Consider the following 16709-nt stretch of genomic DNA (forward strand, 5'->3'; position numbering starts at 1 on the left):
GGGGAGGCCCCACAATCATGGCAGAAGGCAAAGAAGCAAAGTCAGGTCTTACATGGCAGCAGGCGAGAGAGAGCATGTGCAGGGCTTTAAAGACCATCAGATCTTGTGAGACTTACTATCGCAAGAACATCATGAGAAAGATCTGCTCCCTATTATTCAATTACCTCCCACTGGGTCCCTCTCATGATCCAGGGGAATTATGGGAGCTACAATTCAATATTTGGGTGGGGACACAGCCAAACCATATCACTTGGATAGTTGCATTTTATTTTATTTTATTCTTTTTGTGGCAATTGTGAATGGGACTATGTTTTTGATTTGGTTCTTGGCTTGACTGTTGTTGGTGTATAGGAATGCTAGTGATTTTTGCACATTGATCTTGTATCCTGAGACTTTCCTGAAGTTGTTTATCACCTTAAGGAGCTTTTGGGCTGAATATGGCATTTTCTAGATATAGGATCATGTCGTGTGCAAAAAGGGATAGTTTGACTTCCTTTCTTCCTATTTGGATTCCCCTTGTTTCTTTTTCTCGCCTGATTGCTCTAGCCAGGTAAACTCATTATTTTTCTTTTCTTTTCGGACAGAGTTTTGCTCTGTCACCTAGGCTGGAGTGCAGTGGCATGATCTCAGCTCACTGCAACTTCTACCTCCCTGGTTCAAGCAATTCTCCTGCCTTAGCCTCCCTAGCAGCTGAGACTACAGGTGCGTACCACCACACCAGCGAATTTTTTGTATTTTTAGTAGAGACAGAGTTTCACTATGTTAGCCAGGATGGTCTCAATCTCCTGACCTTGTGATCCACCCACCTCAGCCTCCCAAAATGCTGGGATTACAGGCATGAGCCAGCTCATTATTTTTAACATTAACTGGAAAGTAGTTATTGAGATGTACTTCAATCATTAATAACTCTCAATAAATAACATTATGTAATAATAGAGCAAGAGACCAGAATCCTTATAACTCTAGAGCAGTGTTTTTCAACCTTACTTATTACAAAATATTAAAGACCGGCAATTATAATGATAGAATAAGTAGCATGTATCTACTCTTAGCTTAAGAAAAAATTACCTCCCATAGACTGCTACTTTAAGAGATAGACTATTCTGAATTTTATGTCTATCACTTCCATACACTTATTTTTTATTATATCTAAGCAATATAATATTGTTCTTGTTTTTTAATTTCATAAAATTATTTCATACTATATATATTCTACAGTCTTTTTATACTTAATATTTGGAAAAATTCATCTATGTTGAAAGGTATAGGTGTAGTTCATTTGTTTTCACTGCTGCATAATATTTCTTGATATAACTCTATTGTAATGTGTTTATTCATTCTTTTTCTGACAGACTGGGTTATTTCCAATTTTTTTTTTACTATAACAGACAATCCTACTATGAAAATTATTGTATATGTCTCTTTGTGTCCATATGTGAGGATTTCTCTGGTATATATTACAAGAATTTTAATTGTAGGTGATATGGTTTGAATGTAGGTGATAATGAACTGTGCTTCTCAGTGTTCTGAGAAGGAGTTTCAAAGGCCATAGGACTCTAAACCCCTTGTACTGTTTGTTACTGGAGCAGCTATGCTTCAATTTGTTTTACATAATTGTAGAGCATAGGAAATTTCTTTTCTTTTTTTTTTTTTTAGTAGAGACGGGGTTTCACCATGTTGACAAGGATGGTCTCGATCTCTTGACCTCGTGATCCACCCACCTCCGCCTCCCAAAGTGCTGGGATTACAGGCTTGAGCCACTGCACCAGGCCTGAGCATAGGAAATTTCATTTGAAAAAAAGGTTTTCCTGCTTTAAAAAAAGTTTAAAAGCCAATATCCTGAAGAATACTTTTAAATCCTATTTAGACAGTATCCATCTTTCTGTCCAGGAGAAAAATTAGCCTGTAAAGAATCCCTTGAAAAGCCAACATTTCATCTACAAAATGTCTTACCTCTAATAGTGGATAGTACTTATCAATCTTTCTCCCAAGTTTTGAATTCTTCCTTGGCCTATTCTCTTATTCCAGTATGGGAAAACTGAAGATGCTAGTGTAGTGTTTCTCCTCACATCTCACTTGGATTTGCAAACATATTAATTACTTTGGGTGGAGGAAGAGGAAAAGGCATGTTTCTCTTCTGTTTTGTCACAATGCTCATAAATATAAAATGCTTTCATTTTTATTTTTAAATAAGTGTGAAAAGAAAGGAATTCATTCAAGTCTATACATTCTAACGTACAGCTGACCTTTGAACAATGTAGGGGTTAAAGGAACCAATATCTGCACAGTCAAAAACCCATGAATAACTTCCAACTCCCCAAAAACTTGACTAATAGTAGCCTACTGTTGACCAGAAACCTCAATGAAAACATAAACAGTTGATTAACACACATTTTGTATGTTACATATATTATATACTGTATTCTCACAGTAAAGTAAGCTAGAGAAAATAAAATGTTATTAAGAACTGGAAGCAGTTGACTTGACGGGGTGCGGTGGCTCACGTCTGTAATCCCAGCACTTTGGGAGGCTGAGGCAGGTGGATCATGAGGTCAGGAGATCAACACCATCCTGGCCAACATGGTGAAACCCCATCTCTACTAAAAATACAAAAATTGGCTGGGCATGGTGGCATGTGCCTGTAGTCCTAGCTACTTGGGAGGTTGAGGAAGGAGAATTACTTGAATCCAGCAGGCAGAGGTTGCAGTGAGCCAAGATCACATCATTGCACTCCAGCCTGGTGACAGAGCAAGATTCTGTCTCAAAAAAAAAAAGAAAGAAAGAAAAGAAAATCATAAGATGCTAGGTGCACTGGCTCACATCTGTAATCCCAGCACTTTGAGAGGCTCAGGCAGGATGATCGCTTGAGGCCAGGAGTTCAAGACCACTCTGGGCAACATAGCAAGACCCAGTCTCTGCAAAAAAAAATTTTAAATTTGCTTGATGTGGTGGTACACGCCTGTAGTCCCAGCTACACAGGAGGCTGAGGCAGGAGGATCACTTGTGTCCAGGAGGGAGAGAATGCAGTGAGCTATGATTGCACCACTATGCTCCAGCCTAAGCAACAGAGAGAGACCTTGTAGCTATAGTTTTTTAGGAAAGAAAGAAAGAGAGAGAGAGAAAGAAAAAAAGAAAAAGAAAGAAGGAAGGAAAGAAAGAAAGAAAAAAAGAAAAAGAAGGAAGAAAAGAAAGGGAGAGAAAGAAGGAAAAAGGAAGGAGGAAGGAAGGAAGGAAGCGGGAGGAAGGAAGGAGAGAGAGAAAGATGGAAGGAAAGAGGGAAGGAAAGGAAAGAAAGGAGGGAAGGAAGGGAAGGAGGGATGGAGGGAGGGAGGGAGGAAAATCATAAGGAAGAGAAAATATATTTACTATTCATTAAGTGGAAGTGGATCATCATAAACGTTTTAATTCTCATTGTCCTCATGTTCAATAGATTGAGGAGAGGAGGAAGAGGAAGGGTTGGTCTTGCTGTTTTGGAGTGGCAGAGGTGGAAGAAAATCTGTGTATAAGTGGACCCATGCAATTCAAACTATGTTGTCCAAGAGTCAACTGTACTCTTTCCTTTTAATCTGTCTCCCCTAACCCAAAGAAGACAATTACTCCTGCTGTATTAAGGATATATGGCAACTTAATATCTACCCATCTGCCATGGCTCATTAGTAAACTCACACATGAACTAGGGCATTCGCTATCTTCATTGCAGCCTGTTAGTGCTATTCTAGTGTACTTGGTTATTATAGGTTGCCAAGCAATAATCCTAGTGCTCCCATTGTCCCCATTGATGTACAAAATGGAAGAAGACATTTTTTATTACAACTGTAGTCAAACACTTCTTTCTTCGAAACATAAAAACAAGAAAAAGAGGCACAGCAACAGCAGGATCAATAAATCAGGACTCTGAACAAGCCTATCTGAAGCTGTCTTTTAACTGAATGACCTCTGAATTCATGGATCACAAATTACAGCACTGCCCCAAGGACAATTTAATTCAGAGGTTTAATTGAATAGTTTCAAAGAGGTACTGGATTTTTTTAGCAGGTCTCTGATTGGACATTCTAAACCTTTTAAGATCGATTCATTCATTTATTTACATACTCATTCAATAAATAACTATTAATTTCTCACTATGCGCCAGGCACTGGAATTCCTTTTCAGAAGCATCTTCCTAAACGTTTCTAAGCCTTTTAAGCTCTGCCCTCGACATGTATATCTTCACCACTCTAGTGGTCTACCTTCTAACATAAAAATAACCATCCAGGCACTATGGGTTATAAATGCTTTCAACTAAATAAGTAGAGACACAAAAGAATTCCTTATACATATTTTGAAAAGTCTAGCCTTATAAGCGACTTTTATCATTTTCTGCTCTCAGTGTATGGCCCACTGCTGGGCAGAGCCTCAGTACAAAGCCTATTTAAGGACATAAGTAGGAATGAATTATAATTCATATTGTAATAAGTCTTAGCAGGTTTTTTCTTCACAAGGAGGCATATAACATTAGTAGGTCTGGCTGCTGATTAAACTGGTGAAAATTGACCCAGCAGGGCTACTTAAGCTGTATGATATTCTCTTTAAACACAGGCTCTGTTTGAAACTCAGCTGCCTTGACCTTATTATCAGGATTTCTTAACCTTGTACATGATGTACATTTGTACTGCTGTAAAGGAAGGAGGAAAAGAAGTACTACTAAACATCACCAGAATTAAAATTCAATAGATATAGGAAAAGGCAGTTTTCTACAAAACTTTGTTAATCTTAGGGCTGTGTAATAAAAATAGAACTGAGAAAACTGATAGTTTAAAAAAATTCTCAAAATGCAAGTTAAGCTCAGCCTCAAAAGTAGAAAAACAAGGGTAAAGAAATGGGAAATTGACATGATACATTTAACCACAGTATTTTCTTTTATGCAAAGATATGCATTTTGGGAGCTGCTTGTCAAGATAACATGATTTTAATTTTGCTAAGTATATAACAAGGATGAAGACACTTCCTTTGACATGTTGAAATTGCAGTAACAGACCAGGCACAGTGGCTCATGCCTATAATCCCAGCACTTTGGGAGGCCAAGGCGGGCAGATCACCTGAGGTCAGGAGTTTGAGACCAGCCTGACCAACATGGAGAAACCTCGTCTCTACTAAGAACACAAAATTAGCTGGGCATGGTGGTGCATGCCTGTAATCCCAGCTACTCGGAAGGCTGAGGCAGGAGAATCGCTTGAACCTGGGAGGCAGATGTTGCGGTGAGTCAAGATTGTACCATTGCACTCCAGCCTGGGCAACAGAGCGAAACTCTATCTCAAAAAAAAAAAAAAAAAAAAAGAAAGAAAGAAATTGCAATAATAGTTCCTCTTCCTATTTTGTATATACCCAGATGTACACACACATTCACAAAGGAAGGCTCTAGAATAAAAGGTTTCATAGTGACTGTTCATTTAATAAATAAGTACACTGCATTGTGTTTGATATCAGAATAAGCAACTGCAGTGTTTTCAGTACATATCATATACTGGGATAAACAGATTTAAACAAAACACATTTCTCTCTACCATACATTGAAAAGCAATAAGAGAAACTGAAAGTACAAGAAGAGGAAAGACCACAAACTCTTGCTTGATACGTTTGCTGGGGAGGTGATAGACTAGCTGGTGAAATACATACATACAGTTTTGTAGGTGCAAATTTGGCCACAAACTGATTAAAGTGAACACCTAATTAAATATATAACAATTACGTAGATCAAAATTCTGTTTGGCATCTTTAAATGAATGAGTTAATTTAGGCCAGGCGTGGAGGCTCAAGTCTGTAATCCTGACACTTTGGGAGGCCAAGGTGGGTGGATCAGTTGAGGTCAGGAGTTCAAGACCAGCCTGGACAACAGGATGAAATCCCATCTCTACTAAAAATACAAAAATTAGATGGGTACTTGGGAAGCTGAGGCATGAAAATGGCTTGAACTTGGGAGGCAGAAGTTGGCAGTGAGCTGAGATTGCACCACTGCACCCACCTGGACAACAAGACTTCATTTCAAAAAATAAAATGAATGAGTTAATATATAAACCTGGCCCAAGTGATTAAGATAAAGGTAAAGTATATGTATGTGGTATTCATGGTAGATGTTTGGCATAAGGAAGTAAAATCAGAAAAACAGGAGATGGGGACAGGTAGAAGAGGACAAGTAAAGACTTACCAGGAAGAAAATATTTAGAAGTTAGTGAATCTGTGAAAACTGTACTAAGTTTATAAGAAAGAGAGAACAAGTGTTGAAAAGTTTGGTTCTTTAAATTTTTTTTTTATTTTAATAGCTTTGGGGTACTTGGTTACATGGATGAATTGTAAGTAATATTTGGTTACATGGATGAATTGTATAGTGGTGAAGCCTGACATTTTAGTGTACCTGTCACCTGAGTAGTGTACACTGTACCCAATATGCAGTTTTTTTAAATCCCTTGCCTCTCCTACCCTTCCCCTTCTAAGTCTTCATAGTCTATTATATTACTCTGCATGCCTTTGCAATATTCATGGTTTAGCTCCCCACTTCTAAATGAAAACATATGGTATTTAGCCTTCCATTCTTGAGTTACTTCACTTAGAATGATGGTCTTCAGCTCCATCCAAGTTGCTGCAAAAGACATCATTTCATACTTTTTTAAGGCTGAGTAGTATTCCATATTTTCTTTATTCACTCATTGGTTGATGGGCACTTAGGTTGGTTCCATATCTTTGCAATTGTGAATTATGCTGCAATAAACATACACATGCAGGTGTCTTTTTAATATAATGACTTTTTTTCTTTTTCTTTTTTTTTTTTTTTGAGACGGAGTTTCGCTCTTGTTACCCAGGCTGGAGTGCAATGGCGTGGTCTCGGTTCACTGCAACCTCTGCCTCCTGGGTTCAGGCAATTCTCCTGCCTCAACCTCCTGAGTAGCTGGGATTACAGGCATGCACCACCATGCCCAGCTAATGTTTTGTATTTTTAGTAGAGATGGGGTTTCACCATGCTGACCAGGATGGTCTCGATCTCTTGACCTTGTGATCTACCCGCCTCGGCCTCCCAAAGTGCTGGGATTACAGGCTTGAGCCACCGTGCCTGGCCTAATAACTTTTTTTCTTTTGGGTAGATACCCATTAGTAGGGCTGCTAGATTGAATGGTAGATATACTTTTAGTTCTTTAAGAAATTTCTATGTTCTTTTCCATAGAGGTTATACTAATTTACATTCTCACCAGCGTGCACAAGCATTCCCTTTTTACCATATCCACACCAACATCTATTTTTTTTTTAACTCTTTAATAATGGTCATTCTTATGGGAGTAAGGTGGTATTTCGTTGTCGTTTTAATTCGCAGTTCCCTGATGATTAGTGATGTTTAGCATTTTGTCGTATGCTCATTGGCCATTTGTATATTTTCTTTTGAGAAATGTCTGCTCATGTCATTTGCCCACTTTTTGATGGGATTTTTTTTTCTTGGTGATTTGTCTGAGTTCCTTGTAGTTTCTGGATATTAGTTCTTTGTTGGATGCATAGTTTGCAAATATTTTCTTCCATTCTGTGGGTTGTCTGTTTAGTCTGATGATTATTTCTTTTGCCATACAGAAGCCTTTAGTTTAATTATGTCCCATTTATTTATTTTTTTTTTGTTTTGTTGCATTTGCTTTTGTGGTTTTCATTATAAATTCTTTGCCTAGGCCAATGTCCAGAAGAATTTTTCCTAGGATATTTTTATGGTTTCAGGTCTTAAATTTAAGTTTTTGATACATCTTAAGTTGATTTTTGCATAAAGTGAGAGACAGGGATCCAGTTTCATTCTTCTACATGTAGCTAGCCAATTTTCCCAGGAACACTTACTAAATAGTGTATCCTTTCCCCAGTTTATGTTTTCATAAGCTTTGTCAAAGATCCGTTGGTTGTAGGTATTTGGCTTTGTTTCTGGGTTCTCTATTCTGTTCCATTAGTCTGTGTGACTTCTTTTATACCAGTACTATCCTATTTCAGGAACTATAGCCTTGTAGTATAATTTGAAGGAAAGTTTGGTTCTTTTTTTTTTTCTCTTAAAAAAATTTGTTTTTTAGAGATGGGATCTTGCTGTGTTGCCCAGGCTGGTCTTGAACTCCTGAGCTCAAGTAATCCTCCCATCTTAGCCTCCCAAAGTGCTGGGATTACAGGCATGAGCCACCACACCAAGTGAAAGTTTGGGTTTTAATGAATATGTATTATAATGTGTATTACTAAGAAGAAATAGTAAATAATTACTCTTAATTGGCTTAAAAGAGAAAAAAACACTTTGAGGGAAAAAAATCCGGCACCTAACAATTATAACTAGCATCTACATATCAATTTATAGTTTAGAAAACACTTCAATAATTATTATTATACTTCAGCCCTAGCTCACCTAAACACTCAATATTTGTAAATTGAAGGAAATTTATAGTAAAATTGTTAAATTTTAAATATTGTAAAGAAGTTCTGGTTGTATGGCATTTCACTAAGTATTTGGAGTTAAAAGAGCTATAATGAAAGAGATGAACGTCTTGTCTACTTATTTGAAGGCTTTTTAATCCTACAAATTTTCAATCTGCATAATTATATGGAATTTGGGTTAAGGATGGGGCTAGGAGTCAAGCTTTGAATCAAACGGAATAAATATATGGTCAAGCACAAGAGTAAAAACAATAAACAGGACCAAGGACAATAAGCAGCCCAAATCACTGGAGTTCTTCATTTTGGTATTGTATTAGTGGGTTGTCTGCTAGATGTCAGTCAGCTTTCTTAGATAAATTTTCTCTTTAAGTACAAGATAATCATAAATTGCCTCAAAAGCATTAATAGAAGGTGAATAAAATATATTTCAAATTACTTCCCAAATTGCATTTAAAATAACCTCTGGCCCATAATCTCAGTGACTCTGGAGGCTGAGGCAGGAGGATCACCTGAGGCCAGGAGATCAAGACCAGCCCAGGCAACATAGCAAGACCCTGTCTTTACAAAAATAAAAGATAAAAAACTAGCCAGGTGAGGTAGTGTATACCCATAGTCCCAGCAACTCTGGAGGCTGAGGCAGGAGGATTACTTGAACCTAGGACTTTAAGGCTGCAGTGAACTATGATCATGTCACTACACTTCATTCTGGGTGACAGAGCAAGATCCATCTCTAAAAAATAAAAATAAAATATTCCCTGAAATTATATCTTTAAAATGCAAAATCTTGAAGAATGCATCCCCAATAAAATTCTTGTGATAGTTTTAGATTTTTTTTTTTTTTTTTTTTTTAAGACAGAGTCTCGCTCTGTTGCCCAGGCTAAAGTGCAATGGCACACTCTTGGCTCACTACAACCTCCACCTCCCAGGTTTCACATGATTCTCCTGCCTCAGCCTCCAGAGTAGCTGGGATTACAGGCGCCCACCACCATGCCCAGCTAATTATTTGTATTTTTAGTAGAGATGGGGTTTCACCATATTGGCCTGGCTGCTCTCAAACTCCTGACCTCAGGTGATCCACCTGCCTCAGGCTCCCAAAGGGTTGGGATTACAAGTGTGAGCCACTGTGCCTGTCCAGTTTTAGATTCTATTGTATAAGAGAAAGGCTACTTCTCTACCTTGGGATTTGATTTCATCCATTGCTTCTTCCACCACATTGTTGCTGGCCTCTTTTAGAGGAACATCTGGTACAGTCTGTAAAGTCTTTGAAAAGAGAAAAAAAAATCACCAATTTCAATGTGACTTGATTTTCCACAGAGTTGTATCAATTCTCCCAATTAAAGGAAAGTTAATTGTTTTGTAAGAGTTAACCAAACATTCCTAGTTAATTTTTCTGGGATCTAATGCTGCGTATTAGAAGCAAAGAGGTAATCACAGTCTGTTTACTGCATTTACAAGATAAAATGTATTGGTTCAAAATGTCATCACATCTTCCTATTACTAACAAAGTAATACGCTAGGAATATCATTTAAGATGTACATTAATTCTTGAATTATGCAATACTTTATAAAAACATAATTTGAGACCATAGCATAGGGAAATCAGGCATTTGGAAATGCTACTACTAGAATCACTTCCTGTATTTGTGGCAAAAAGAAAAAGCATTTCATCTTAGTTGAGGAAATTAAAGATTAATTTTATAAATAGCAACAAAATAGTGTTTGTATACATGCTGATGTACTTAAAAAATTTGACAATAGGATTTTTTTTTTTGAGACGCAGTTTCACTCTGTCAACCAGACTGAAGTGCAGTGGCACAATATCGGCTCACTGCAAACTCGACCTCCTGGGTTCAAGTGATTCTCATGCCTTGGCCTCCTAAGTAGCTAGGATTACAGGTGTGCACCATCATGCCTGGATAATTTTTGTATTAATAGTAGAGACGGGGTTTCGCCATGTTGGCCAGTCTGGCCTTGAACTCCTGATCTCGAGTGATCCACCTGCCCTGGTCTCCCAAAGTGCTAGGATTACAGGTGTGAGCCATCGATAATAGGATACTTTAAAAGCTCACTTGTGAATCTATAGGACTCACTTGTAACTCTATAGGACTATTTTCAATTGCCTCCCCTTTTCTGTGAAATGCTCTTCCTTATTGTAGCCTTATATTTATTTAAACACAAAGTTATTTAAATGATTAACCTGGAAATTACATTTTCAGCATGATGGTAAAGTGACCCTAAAAGCTGGTGGTTACAGTTTTTAGGGTAACTTTAGAAAGCAGTCTTTATTTATCTGTAATTTTTAACAGCTCTTCACAAATAATTTGCCTGTCTTTGGAAGTTTCCTGCAACTTACTCAAATGAATCAGCTTAATAATCAACATGAATTTTTCCTTTTGCAATTTTACTTATCTTTTTGAATATCTGCATCTTTTCTTTTCTTTTTTTATAAGAAAATTTATTTATCTAGTTTATTCTCCACTATTAAGAGCTGATTTATTTATGCCAACTCTACCTCATGAAGCTCTTTCACTTCAGTAGAGTCCCATTTCCTGTCTTTGTCTTCTTTTCCATTTTCCTGAAATGGAAACAGAGTTGGTAAGTGGTATTCAAAAGGAGCTCCAGATTAAACTACTGTCTTGTACTTCAATACAGTAAGCTTTTTATTTTTAAAAATTTCACATAATGAGTAAATATTATGTCAAATAAAATTACACAAAGTAGTTGTATCAACAAATTCAAACAGTAACAGACTTTTATATATAATCAAGGAATGCCAACAACTAGTAACAGGTCTCCGTGACTCAACTATTATTTTGACCCCCTTTTCAGCATTTTTGTCAAAACCTGATGCAGAATATTTCAACTAAAAAGAGAAATAATTAAATGATAGACTATGATATTGCATCTCACTTTTCGCAAGAATACTAAATCTCAAATCTTCTCATAAATGTAAGAAACCTGTGTAGGACAAGAACCTGAGCAGGTTTGACTTCCTCTTGAGATGCTGACTTATTCATCTGGACTCCAAAAAGATATCCTAAATGGTATAGAAGAATATTACTAGACCAGTATTAATAATAAAAAGAAATAAAATATTAATAAACAACACAAAGTACTCCAGAGGATCAAAAATCTCCCTCACTGCTACCCTCACCTTGCCCCACAATTCTATCAAATGATAAATTCTCAACTGCTGAACTTTTCCAACTGTACTACTGTTATGACTGTTGGTTACTGACCAAAGCTAGATCAGCACTCAGGGAGACAAGGAAACACACCATAGTAATCATCACTATTATCATTTAAAAAAAATAAAGCAATAGTATTGTAATTGCATTTTTTAACATGATTGCCATCCTCATTAATTTTTTAGATAACAAGGTGAGGTAAAGTGAAACTTTTATGGCTACCTAATTCATGCAAGAAAGGTAGACAGAGAATAGAATAATGGTATCTCTAAAAAGCATTTTTTGGCAAGGGAGAATTCGAGAAGAATATTACTTAACTGGTTTATTTATTCATTTTGAGGTATTAAAATAAATAATTATCAGATCCTCACTTTACTGCAAATGACTGTAGATTCACAGATTATCAAATCACTGCCATGCCAAAAATCATTTAAGAGTTTGTATATATATGAGCTAGGTGTTATGTAAAGAGTAAATTATATTCACACAGTCTCTGCCTCCAGGACAGTTACAGTCTAGAGAGACTGTAATTTGAAATAGTATGTATCTAATGCTCTCACTTTTTTTTTTTTTTTTTTTTTTTGAGACAGAGTCTCACTCTGTCACCCAGGCTGGAGTGCAGTGGCGCAATCTCAGCTCACTGCAAACTCCATCTCCTGGGTTCAAGCAATCCTCCTGCCTCAGCCTCTCAAGTAGCTGGCACTACAAGTGCCCACCACCATACCTGGCTAATTTTTGTATGTTTAGTAGAGACGGGATTTCACCATGTTGGCCAGGCTGGACTCAAACTTCTGACCTCAAGTGATTTGCCCACCTCAGCCTCCCAAAGTGCTGGGATTACAGGCATGAGTCATCGCACCCAGCTATTCCCTTTTCTTTTTATCAACATACCACATCTTCTAGCTAAATAAACCAAAAGTACTGCATTTGGAGACAACAGTTTCCAACATTTAAAAATGACTGGCTCAAAACCTTTTTGAAGTGCTTACTGAATAATAGATAATAGAAAATAAATTGATGTGATAGATCCTAACTGTATATTCTCACAACCTCATTTCTTTGCTTATGGTGTCCATCTCCTGAAATTGCTGAGAAGCTTTCTTCCACTCCTTTTAAAATCTCTTTAGTTTGGATGAACTCAGATAAATTCAACTCAATAAGCCTTTATTGGGTGCTTTCTATATGCAGGCAAATGTTGGGGCTTAAAAGGATGAATAAGACCTGCCGTAAAGAGTTCCCAGTTTAGTGAGAGAAAGATATGCAATTCAATCCGCCAAGCACAAGAGTAGAGGTGCACACAAAATGTTAAGGAACAGAGGAATAAGCAATTAATTTTCCCAGGGTAGTTAGGGAAGTTTTTGCAATAGTAAAACACTAGTAAGAAAATTTTTGTATAAATGAAGGAGAAGGGTATTTGAGGCAGAGGGAACAATGGAACAAGGATATTTGAAGCAGAAGGGACAAACACTCAAGGTTCAAAAAGTGTTTGAAGCATTCATGTAGCAGATATGCGGATATGGAGAATGTGTTAGTGGTCTAGATAGAAGATCAAGTCAGCGGCAACATTCCCTTAAGCGAAAGCCCAATCCAGAGCAAGGGCCTAACTCTCTTCAATTCCATGAAGGCTGAGAGAGGGGAGAAAGCTGCAGAGGAAAAGCTGGAAACTAGCAGAGGTTGGTTTATGGAGTTTAGGGAAAGAAGTCATGACTTAAAAGTGCAAGGTGAAGCTGCAAGTGCTGATGTAGAAGCTACAGCAAGTTTTCCAAAAGATCTAAGATCATCAATGAAGGTAACTACACTAAACAATGAATTTTCCATGCAGACAAAACAGCCCTCTATTGGAAGAAGATGCTATCTAGGATTTTCATAGCTGGAGAGAAGTCAATGTCTGGCTTCCAAGCTTCACAGGACAGGCTTACTCTCTTGTTTGGGGCTAATGTAGCTGGTGACTTTAAGGTGAAACCAATGCTCATTTATCATTTCAAAAATCCTAGTCTTTAAGAATTATGCAAAATGTATTGTGTCTCTACCCTATAAATCAGGCGTCCCCAAACTTTTTACACAGGGGGCCAGTTCACTGTCCCTCAGACCGTTGGAGGGCCGCCACATACTGTGCTCCTCTCACTGACCACCAATGAAAGAGGTGCTCCTTCCTGAAGTGCGGTGGGGGGCCGGATAAATGGCCTCAGAGGGCCACATGCGGCCCGCAGGCCGTAGTTTGGGGACGCCTGCTATAAATGGAATAACCAAGTCTGAATTACAGCACATCTGTTTACAGTATGGTTTATAGAATATTTTAAATATACCACTGAGATCTACTGTTCAGGAAAATAAATTCCTTTCTAAATATTACTGCTCATTGACAGTGCACCTGGTCACCTAAGCACGCTGATGGAAATGTACAAGGTGATTAATGTTATTCCTATGCCTGCTAACACAGAATCCATTCTGCAGCCCATGGATCAAAGACCAATTTCAATTTTCAAGTCTTATTTGAGAAATACATTTCATAAGGCTATAGCTTCCATAGATAGTGATTATTTTGATTGATTTGAGCAAAGTAAAGTGAAAACCTTCTGGAAGGTATTCACCATTCTAGTTGTCATTAAGAACATTTGTGATTCATGGGAGGAAGTCAAAGTATCAGCATTAACAGAGTTTGGAAGAAGTTGATTCCAACCCTCACTGATGACTTCGAGGGCTCCAGGACTTCAGTGGAGGAAGTAACTGCAGACGTAATGGAAATAGCAAGAGAACTAGAATTAGAAGTGAGGCCTGAAGATATGAGTGAACTGCTGCAATCTCATGATAAAACTTGAATGAATAAGGAGTGTCTTCTTCTAGACGGGCCAAGAAAGCAGTTTCTTAAGATGGAATCACTCCTGGTGAAGACACTGTGAACGCTGAAATGGCAACAAACAGAATACTACATAAATTTAGTTGATGAAGCAGTGGTAGGGTTTGACAGGACTGATTCTAATTTTGAAAGTAGTTCCACTGTGGGTAAAAAGTTATCAAATAGCATCGAATGTTACAGAGAAATCATTCATGATAGGAAGAGTCAATCAATGTGTCAAACTCAGTTGTCTTATTTATTTATTTATTTTTGAGATGAAGTCTCCTCTGTCGCCCAGGCTGGAGTGCAGTGGCATGACCTTGGCTCACTGAAACCTCTGCCTCCTGAGTCCAAGCGATTCTCCTGCCTCAGCCTCCTGACTCAGTTGTCTTTTTTTTTTTTTTTTGAGACAGAGTTTTGCTCTTGTTGCCCAGGCTGGCATGCAATGGCATGATCTTGGCTCATTGCAACCTCCACCTCCCAGGTTCAAGCGATTCTCCTGCCTCAGCCTCCTGAGTAGTTGGGATTACAGGCATACATCCCTGCACCTGGCTAATTTTTATACTTTTAGTAGAGACAGAGTTTCTCCATGTTGGTCAGATTGGTCTCGAACTCCTGACCTCATGATCTGCCCTCCTTGTCCTCCCAAAGTGCTGGGATTACAGGCGTGAGCTACTGTGCCCAGCCTCAGTTGTCTTATTTTTAAGATACTGCCACAGCCAGCTCAAACTTCAGCAACCACTACTCTTTTCAGTCAGCATTTATCACATTGATGCAAGACCCTCCATCAGCAAAAATATTTTGACTGGCTAAAGGCTCATATGATTGTTAGCATTTCTTAGCAAAAAAAAGAGTATTTTTAAATTAAGATATGCACATCTTTTTTTAAGACATAATGCTACTTCATACTTAATAGACTGTATTATAAACATAACTTTTATATATGCATTGGGAAACCAAAAATTCATGTGACTCACTTTATTGTGATGTTCTCTTTATTGTAGTGGTCTGGAACCAAACCCCAAATGTCTCCAAGTTCTGACTATATGAGCACCAAAAATATAATTTTAGTCACCACAGTAGAGAGTTCCAACCTCTCACCCAGTTCCTTAATTGAAAGGAAAGGTGGGTCCCTTTGAGAAAGAGCTCTCTAGCATTGCCAGTAGTATATACTGAAAAATCTTTCTCTAAATCTTCTCCACAGAGATTGGTGGCCATTTCCTAAAATGATTTTGTGCTAGGGAAAAGGAATATCCAGATTTTTCAGAGATATCTGAAAACTGATTCTAAATTGATATTAATCCTGGGGATCCAAAATACCACTTCAGTCCATAAGGTTAAGTGGGGACTTGTGTCCAGCTGCCAGATGGAGTCTTAACTCAAGTTTGAATCACAGTGTTTTAGTAGGGCCATAGAATCACCCTGTGGTGACATCAGTCCTGAATATATAATTAGAACAGAGACACTAGTAACTCGCAGAATCTCTGTGTTGGTTCTCTGATTCTGGAATAAGGACTATTATAGCATGAAGGGCCTCCTCTTGCACTTCCTCTTCCATATGTAGTATCTTTATTGGAGCAAATCAACATAGCCCTTGGCACCTGCTATGTAGCTATTGTCCTTGAAAATGCTTATTTTTTCCATATAAATTGGCAAGAAACACCTGAAGCAGTACGATTTTACTTGGCAGGGCCAACAATATCCATTCACAGTCTTTTTTCAGGGCTGCATCATTTCTCTTGCTCTCTGCCATAATATAGCCCACAGAGATACTGAGCATCTTGACTTCCCAGTCAGCATCACATTGATGAAAGTATGCAGATTGTATCCAAGGAGCAAGAAGTAGCAAGGTCTTTAACTGTCTTTAAGAGATATATGCAAACCAGAGGATGGGAGATAAATTCCATTCTGGCATCAATTTTCATATCCATCAAGTGCCAGTTACTAAATTATTGTCTCATCTCCAAATTCATCTATTTTTACTCTTCTTTGTTGCTGAAGCTGAGACCCCGAAAATCATATTGCTTTGCCTTACCAGCTGGCTTTATTATATTACGCTAACTGGGGCACCAGAGGGACAGCCCACACCAAAGGGAAGACAAGAGACTTGTTCCTTCCTGTCTACCTCCTCCTGACTGCTTCTTGTGGCGTTTTCGTTCTTGTGTGCTTCACCTAGTGATGCTTCTTCATCCTGGTAGCAGCATTTCTTTTTTTGTAGCAACAGCTGAATCCAGTTTGTAGTTTTTCTATAGTTGTATAATTTTTATTAC

At 37.9% G+C, this 16709-nt stretch overlaps 1 protein-coding gene across 1 annotated transcript in view; it reads right to left on the reverse strand.

The window, feature by feature from the left end:
• EFCAB5 (EF-hand calcium binding domain 5) overlaps positions 1–16709 on the reverse strand; it is a 142337-nt gene that overhangs the window by 118885 nt on the left and 6743 nt on the right. Inside the window, exons 2-3 of the mRNA XM_074388426.1 lie at positions 10928–10990; positions 9591–9675 (exon numbers count right to left, since the gene is read on the reverse strand). Of these exons, the coding sequence (XP_074244527.1) occupies positions 9591–9675; positions 10928–10990 (148 nt within the window). The remainder of the gene's footprint in view (positions 1–9590; positions 9676–10927; positions 10991–16709) is intronic.

This window comes from Saimiri boliviensis, chromosome 17 (genome assembly GCF_048565385.1).
Source record: "Saimiri boliviensis isolate mSaiBol1 chromosome 17, mSaiBol1.pri, whole genome shotgun sequence".
Taxonomy (NCBI): Eukaryota; Metazoa; Chordata; class Mammalia; order Primates; family Cebidae; genus Saimiri; species Saimiri boliviensis.